The sequence below is a fragment of the Struthio camelus genome, chromosome 26, assembly GCF_040807025.1.
Source record: "Struthio camelus isolate bStrCam1 chromosome 26, bStrCam1.hap1, whole genome shotgun sequence".
Lineage (NCBI taxonomy): Eukaryota > Metazoa > Chordata > Aves > Struthioniformes > Struthionidae > Struthio > Struthio camelus.
The window spans coordinates 7,963,167-7,971,573 of NC_090967.1; the positions used below are offsets into that span (position 1 = coordinate 7,963,167).

An 8,407-nucleotide genomic window follows, 5' to 3' on the forward strand; every position below is an offset into this window, starting at 1 on the left:
CGGCGCCGCCCCTGCCGCCATGACAGCTACCGAGGCGGAAGTGCCTTCCCTGCTGGTCTGAGGAGACAGGACGGGCGAAAGGAAGCCCAACCGAGTCCTCCTACGAGTCCTTCTCCTTTTCAACCGTTCTTCTTCTGCGCGGGAGGTGCGCCCCCCACTGCAGAGAGAGGCGGAGGGCGAACGCTTCTCGCCTCGGTAATGATGGCCGGGGCGGCCGGGGCCGCCTGGCCACGTGACCAGCTCCCGACGGCCTCCGCGGCGCGCAGCGGCCAGCGTGCGCTGCCCTTGGCGGAGCGATGGCCGCCAGGCTGCTTCCCGTCGTCAAGTGAGTCCCGCGCGCGGCTGCCGCCCGCCCCCGCCCGCCCTTTACCGCTTCTCGGTCCGGTCCGCGCCGGCCCGGCCCGGCCCGGCCGCCCGACTGCCGCGGGCCCGCCGCGGCCCTGCCCGCGCCGCGCAGCTCGTTGCCCTTGATCCTGCCCGCGCCGGCCTCGCCCTCGGCCCGGCCGCTGCCTGGCGCCTCCCCAGACGCCTGGCGGGAGCCTGGAGACCTTCCCGCTGCGGGCGTAGACGCATAAAGTAAACCCTGGGAAGGCCCCGGGGGTACTTGGTTGCCGAGGGAGCCCTTTCGGGCCTGGATGTGCCGCCCGCTGGAAGGGAGAAGTTGTGGAAGGGTGTGTTGGGAGCGAGCAATACATCTTAATCAAAGAAATCCCCCAAATGCTTGTGAATAGCCGGGTTTAACTATCGATTCGCTCCTTCCTCTCTTAGTGGCTGTAGCTATTAAGTGCTCTGCTGTCGTGGTACTGCTCTCTGGCAAGTTCTCTTTTTGCCAGGTGTGCAATTGCTGTTTTTTCAGAGGGGGAAATGCTCTCTGCCCTGTGAATTTTTGGAAAGATGTTGTCTCTCAGGTCTCTTATTTATAGTGAAAAAATAATTAAGGATCAAATATTTTCTTCCACTTTGCGAGTTGCCACTAGTGTTTTCACACCATGTGCTGCACTGGGAAGCTTTACAGGCACAAGCAATGCAGGAACAGGCATGGTCAGATGCTAACTGGACTGTAATGAGCTTAACAAAAGATTGGTGTCTGTCAAGGTAATCTGTGTAGTTATTAGCCAGGCAACAAGAACCATCATAAACATGGATTTCTTACCCACAGCTAAATCTGTTAGTCCCTTTTTTCAAGAGTTTATGTCATAATTCTCAGACTTTCCAAAGTGGCACATATTTAGAGAGTTTTGACAATTTCACCTTTTTTTCTTCACAAGTGTCACTGATGATATGTGAACTGGGGTACAGTTTCAAGGGGCTGACTGGGAATATTTGATCTAGGAAAAAGGGGAGGACAGCTAGCTATCTTTCTGCTGTTTTTTGACACTAATAAGACATCACAGTAAAACATTTGTGACCTTCTAACTGCTCTTTCAACCCTGTTCCTTTGCGTGTCACAACCTGCTGGGAAAGGTGCACTGATATATATAATGTGAACTGACCTGTTCACGTGCTTTTAATTCTTTCAGGTTTGTCATCAAAGGAAGCCTGGCTGGAGCAGCTGTATACGTGGCATATGATCAGGGGCTGCTGGGCAGTGGCACACAAGGTGCTGAAGCCCTCAAAAAAGCTCAAGAAGCACTTCCTCCAGCTATCCAAGAATGGACAAATTACATAGGCTGGGAGGTAAGGACTGTGCAGGTGAATGTAGTTAGCAAACCATACACATTCTCTGAATGAAAGCACTGGGAAGGTATTCTGGTTCCAATGACGTTGACGAAAGTTTTGCCGTTGAATCTGGATTTCACGCTGAGAATGTTTTGAGGAGGATTGAAATGGAAGAAGGATACAATTTTAAACCTAGAGGAGAGCAATTGGTCATAGATCTTATTTGAAAGAAGAGATAGAAAGCCTATGCAGGGATATTTCACTATGTAGTGGTATTCCTAAGCTTTTTATTGGAGTATCCTATGTGCTTTTCAAAAATTAATGAAAAGATTCTCTTCCTTAAAGAACTGTTTTTGTCAAGCTCCTAACAGTCAAGTTGGATGCAAATTACCTGAGTAGTCCATTGTCTTTGAGCAGTCCTTAGTTTTTTAAATCTCTCAGACTAGGAGAAGCCTTTGAAGGTTTGAAAATCATTTTCCATGTTGGAGATTATAATGTAACTGTAAGGAGACAGCTACTTAAGTAATTGAGTGGATGTGTTTTCAAGAGCACCCAAAGGATGAATACTGCCTTCTGCCCCTGCTTTATGCTGTGGGAAAGGTTACTTCGAGACTTTAAGCCACATGTCTGATCCCTTTTGAGACTTAGGACGACTGGGCACCTAAATGTCTTTGAGATCTGAGTTCAAGAGGCTTCTCCAAGGTGATGTGGATTGTGTTATAACTGAAACTCCCAAATGCTGATATTTTGTCTCTATTTCTTTTTATAGCTTCCACCCACTCCAAAATTTGACTTTTCTCCCTCTGACTCCTGGAATAAAGGTAAAATAATTTTTCAGCAAACTGTGAAATGGAGTAAGGGGCTAAAAGTGATCTTATCCTGAAGTCTTGTTTTGATGTTGTCCTCGTAAAGTGAATGGTGAAGAAGGGGTGATAGATACTATAATCTGGTGAAAGGAGCATTGGACTGGGACTAAGGAAGTGTATTCTGCTCCTATTCTACCATTAGCCCACTAGGTGACTTTAGGCAGTTCACTTCATTTCTTGATACCTCGATTTCCAACTATGAAGTGAGGAGGAGGAGATGTGCCCATAAACCTGTCTGCCTTTTCCAACTGGAGGAGCTAATGTTTCTTCTACCTACAAAACTTGCTTTACCTGTGTCCCAACACAGGTATGCCTACGCTATGCCACAACATGAGATTGAATGTTTCAGTAGTGTTTGGGAGTCTGTGGTCCCATGAGAACTAGATACAGTTTATGCACCAGTAGGGTAAGTTCATCATTGCAGATATTGATCAGGGAAACGAGAGCGTAAAAAGAAATGATCACTTATTTCTGAGAATGCTGAATCTTTATGTAAGGTTGAAGGGTGTATAAATTCTTAATACTACTAGTATGTCTGAATTCAACCTCTGATCTTTTCAAAAGGGATGAGTGTTCTTGTTACTGCTAGAATTTTAGAGAGGACAAAGCATGTTATAAATATCTTGTAAGGTAATTCAGAATTTTTATGGTGCAGCAAATAGTCCTCATGTAATTAAGGGGAAACACAGTCCACAAATACTGTGACTTGTCCAAAACCACCTGTGGAGTCTGTGGCAAGGCCAGGAATAAAATGAAACTTTGACAAGTTTCAGTTCTTTGTTTTAATCTTGTAATTATCTAACCCTCATACTGGTCGTGAAGTTGGAGTTTCTCTGTGTTAGGGTCTACTGAGGCAATAAAATTCAAGGATCATTCAAGCCTCTGTCTATTTGAAAGCTTCTGGGATAAAGCTAAATTTTTCTCTCTGTGTTTTAAGAGATCCATGATGCTAGAGTAACATTAGTAAATTTGGCTTGAATGATGCTCTTCTTGGGATAATTCTCCTTTGCTTTCCTTGCAGGAGTGCAGACAGTCATGTCTGCCTTGTCTGTAGCTCCCGCCAGGGCCTGTGAATACACTGTGGAAGGCTGGAAGTATGTGAAGGATCTTGTCAAATGAACACGTTCTTCAGGGTTCACGGTTTTCTCCATGCCATCTTGTCTTTGGGATGCTGCATAGTCCATCCCTGTAGAGGGCAGCTCAGCCATGCAAGGGCTACAATAAAAGACTTTGGAACTTCCCTTTGTACTTGGGTTGGTTTTAGCTCACAGACTGCAATCATTGCTTTGCATCATACTAGTGATTAGAGACTTCAGCAGAGATTATGGATCCGTTTTAGTGAAATGGTGGCTATATGCTGAGATATGGCCCCTGTTTGAAAGCTTCCAAACTTGCCATCTAAACAGATGTTTCTGAATCTGAATTGATCTTGAAAGTGGATGCCATCTAATTCAAAACAAGCCTAAAACAAATCCAAAGATAGCAATAAAAGATGCATTTTGAAGACAAAGCACTTGTCCTCAAGCTACCTGAGGAAGGAGTGCCTCTGTCAGACAGAGAGCACTTTATTTATATGAAAGCTGCTTTCCGGTTGTCTGTGATCCGTTACAGAACGGGGAATTGTCAGTGCGAGTTGCAGTACTTCTTATTGATGGCAAAGTGCAACAGAATGGAGTTATAATTTTGTGATGCAGAATGCTAATGAGACCTATAGGAAAAACTTTACTCCCAGTCTATTCACCCTATGAACGTTGCTAGTCCTACTAATACCTAGGTCTGTACTGTGGAACCCCAGTACTGTTTCACTGTGACTTTTCCAGCTTAGAGTCTTCATCGAAGCAAATGATCCAAATGTGCCCTTGTGTTTTCTCTTTATAATTTGTTTTGCTGGTAACAATGAAGTTCTTTTTCCAGATTAATGCTATGCTACATAAAGGCATAAAGTTGTCTCCTTATTTATTTTGCTGTGAACAGATGGAAAGTGCCTTTAAACATTGGAAGTGGGGATTCCCAGGCTTGCTCTGCTTGGAAGTGTCCTCGTTGAGGAGCCCGTTAAAACTAAACGAAGATTGACCTGGCCTGATTGAAGCAGAAGGTGGCTTTCTTCTCAAGATTATCTCAAGTCATCTGCACTGCAGCTTGTGCAGAAATGGCCATACACATGCTAGGTCAGAGACACTCATTATCTTCCGTGTATCTTTTTGCCCTTTGATTCCTTTCTAAAGCTTCTACATCATAAAATACCATGAGGAAAATGCATTATGAATGAACTTAATTATTTAAGTTATTTACTAGAAAGAAGAGGATGTTACTTACAAGTGAATACGATTTTTGTTGTAGGTTAACACTTAGTAAAAGCCCCAGTTTTGCTTGCACAGAGGCTTCAGTTGTCATCTCAAGGCTACAGTGTTGTAATGAGGCACCCCTTCCCATCCTCACGCTTCCTGCAGTGTTGTCATTCCAACACAGTTCCCAAGGAGCGTGGGCACCCTGCTCCATCAGCATCTGTAGTATGTTTATGAAGTAAAAGTGAATTATGGAGGAGGGTTTATGCTATCAAACTATGGCATCAGAGTTAGTTAACATAGACTTGCAAAGTCAGTGAAAGCCTCCAAACCAGTCAGAAATTGTTCTCTCCATTGATGATAGAAGAGAGGCTAGGCTTTTAACATACTCTACCTAGGGTGTTTAAAAGCTAGATGCTGCAAAAGTCAGCATAGACCATTCATTCGAAGTTATGCAAGTACCAGGTCAAACCCAAACCGTACACAACTTACAGAGATTGTTTTTCTTCTTTGTACAGAGCTGTTATGACATGACTGAGTTGGATAGCCCCACTAGCATCTGCCTTACTTCCTTTGCAAACAAAGCTGCAGTGGATATCCTGAGTAAGAGCATCTCTTCACATTGCTATAGCTGTCAGAGATCAGACAAAGAAAAAGAGGCAAAAATATTCTCTCTTGAGCTACCAGCTGAGGAGGCTATGACAGCAACCTGCAATACTAAACCAAGGTACTGAGGCACAAACCTGGTAGAGCAAGCAGCTCACTCCACTGCACTGTGGTAACTGGATCTTTCCTTGGAGGGCAGTTAAATTGGAAAGAGACAAATGCTCAGGATCTTGCTTGCACAGACTCATTAACATCAAAAATCTTCATCTGTGGAGCAGATGAAGATGAAATCTTCATCTGTGGAACACATGGTATGTGTTCCATGTATTAGCTTGAAATGATTGGGAGATTAGCATTAGTCCTAGTACCTTGGGTGTTAAAACACACCTGGCTTTTGCTTCTTTAGTTAATAGGATTATTCCACCTCCTATGAATGCAATCAATCACTTTGCTTTTCTCATCACAGAGCTTGCATGCTTCCCTTGACTTCATTTTTAAGGACAGGAAAGGTGGAACTGACCTGGAAGTTGTCCTTCCATTGCTGATGCCCAAATAGGTTCGTAGAGTCAGTAAGGTTAATGAATAAAGCAGACATAACCAGCATTAAAATCACTTTTTTTTTTTTTTTTGATTCATAAACACATTTAACAGGTGCATTTTTAAGAACATCTGAATGATTTTTGGGGCATTCATTAAAACTACTTTTGAGGACTCTAACCTGCAAAAGTTAAATGAATGAGTGGGTTTTTTTTAAGCTCAAGGAACTCACGTTTGCCATTTGAACCAAAATCCCTATCCAAACCTGATTTAATCAGTAGATTTAAAAAGTCTTATTGTGGCTTTACATGCTACAGCAATATCTGGGAACAGAAAAAAAAGAAAGAAACTACATCTTTCTAGCTATTGCATAAATATACATCTGTCTAGCTCTCTAAACCAGCACAATGAACAAAAACCAGGAAGAAGAGATATGAATGGATTTATGCCTTAACAAGTTTTGTTGTAGTTTTGCCAAACCTTTCAAGATACATCTTTGATGCTATTCTTGGCTAGCTAAAACATGCAGATTCTTATTCCTATGTAAGTCAAATTGCAAAGGTTGCTGCTAGCATCTGTCTACCAGTGCAGGTGCTTTTAAGATGCTGGGTCCAACCAGAATAAGTGTGCTGTGTATCAAAGACTAATTAACCATGCAAATGCAACTTGCCTACACCAGTAATGGACATTTCAAGGTTCTGTTGAGGCTCAGTCCCATTGTCTATTCTGAGTTTACTGGAACTGGGGAACAGAGGACAGCTACTCAGCTTTGTCTCTATCTATTGTGCGTGGATATATTCTTGATAGCCTATGGAAGTCTTTGCACCAGGCCAATAAAAAACAATGCAGAATTTGTCAAGTCATTTCCATGCACTGGATTTAATAGACATACCAGATCCACTGACTAGTGTCAATGGTTAAGTGACCAGACATCACTATTTTTAGAAACATGCATGTGCCTGACGTGGCCATCCAGCAGAATTTGAGGTAAATGCAGTTCGGTTAAAAAACCTAAGAGGAAAGAATCCCTTTATTCTAAATTAAATCTGATTTTCAGATGCAGTAAACATCATAAAGAGATGTAAAGGGAAACAACATCAGAGAAGTCTCAAAATAGATTTTTCTTTTTTTTCTTAGCAGTCAAAAGAGTTTTTTAAATCAGAACAGTTGTCTCCCCAGCTGATAAACCACACTCCTTTTGCATCAACTGCTAGGTATATTGTCACCATAATGATCAGAGTCATAGACTTCTCTGGACTTGTCAAATAGTAGAGCAGACCAGTGAGAATGTGGAGATGTCCTCTAATGAATGACCATGTACTTCTGTAAATAGAGTCTGCCCTGTGTGGAGTAGCAATCTCATAGTCCTTCATGGATGCTACAGGCCTTCTGAGGCTAGGGAGATGCTGCCCTTAAAGCTGGAACTATACAGGCTGGCTGTGCTGGAGCTTTACATTTCTGTGCAATTCCTGCGGAGAAACTCCAGACAGAAGAATAGGAACAGCCAGAGGGCATTTCTACAGGAGTGATTCACTTATCCTCATGCTTAAAGACAAAGCAGAGCAGGTGTGGGAATCCCCACTCTTGTTTTCTTTCTCCAGTTCAGAGGTGTATATCTCAAGGATTAAAGCAAGGAGGCGGTAGCTTCTAGCCTGACCCACTTAATTATTAGTTGCTACAAGAAAGCCTGGGAATCAGTTCTTTCTGGTTGTGTTCCTGGCTTATGTGTTCTTTAACAAATGACTTAGTCTTTCTGGGCCTTAGCTTCAGCATTAAAACAAAAATAACTTATACACCGAGGTTGAAGTTAGCGGGCCTGAATCCAGACTGCCTCGGGCAACTGAAATCAAAGCAGCCTTTTAGAATTCAGTTGGTTTGTCCACTGTGATCCTCCTCTGCTGTGAGAGATAAACTGTAAGAGTTTCACTTCTGTAACAATGCAGGCTTTAAGGAACGAAGGAAAATTTCTTCAGGCAACCAGGAAAAAAAAAAATCTCTGAAGATGGAAAAAAACGCAGTGACTCTACTGATGAAAGTAACAGGATTTCTAATAAAGGTTTGCAGATTTTACATCTCAGTGCTCTCACAGAGCTCCATCATCAATAAAGACTAGCCTGGTGTGTAAGTCAGGCCATGTTGATTCAGAGATGACTAAACAAAGATAAATTGTAATTTGAGTATGACAAAGTGACACATCTCTGCACCAATCCAGACTGTATTAGTTCTCAGCACATTCTGAAAATTATACCAAAGCACAGCTAATGATGTATCTGATCTACTTCTTCAAAGAAATTATAGGTTGCTAGGTAAATATACTCTTACTGGCTTGAAACCAATAGAGCTTTGGACTATCCTGACACTTTAGAAGCCAAACAGATTACATTATTTAACATATAGCTGAGTTAACTTGGTTTTCAAAAAAAATCTCTTCCAGTGACTGCTGAAACAAAGCAA

General features: G+C 42.7%; 1 protein-coding gene across 3 annotated transcripts; it reads left to right on the forward strand.

The window, feature by feature from the left end:
- The first annotated feature begins 1 nt into the window (after position 1).
- On the forward strand, positions 2-6,804 carry MICOS13 (mitochondrial contact site and cristae organizing system subunit 13). 3 transcript variants are annotated; one of them, XR_011136398.1, is made up of 6 exons: positions 198-325; positions 1,521-1,677; positions 2,429-2,480; positions 3,547-3,619; positions 4,500-4,693; positions 5,329-6,804. XR_011136398.1 is itself a non-coding variant. In XM_068920042.1 (5 exons), exons 1-5 carry the CDS (start codon positions 297-299, stop codon positions 4,567-4,569), a joined length of 381 nt encoding a protein of 126 aa, XP_068776143.1. In that variant the 5' UTR covers positions 198-296; the 3' UTR covers positions 4,570-6,804. The 3 variants fall into 3 exon arrangements, 2 of the variants coding, with proteins under 2 accessions (XP_068776144.1, XP_068776143.1); XM_068920042.1 differs by having other exon boundaries at positions 4,500-6,804; XM_068920043.1 differs by lacking the exons at positions 4,500-4,693; positions 5,329-6,804 and having other exon boundaries at positions 2-325; positions 3,547-3,765.
- The last annotated feature ends 1,603 nt before the right edge of the window (positions 6,805-8,407 follow it).

Coding starts and splice junctions, on each gene's coding strand:
- MICOS13 (XM_068920042.1), top strand. CDS start 297: ATGGCCGCCAGGCTGCTTCCCGTCGTCAA. Junction 1,678..2,428: donor CAAATTACATAGGCTGGGAG/GTAAGGACTGTG, acceptor TTCTTTTTATAG/CTTCCACCCACTCCAAAATT. Junction 3,620..4,499: donor TACACTGTGGAAGGCTGGAA/GTATGTGAAGGA, acceptor TGCTGTGAACAG/ATGGAAAGTGCCTTTAAACA.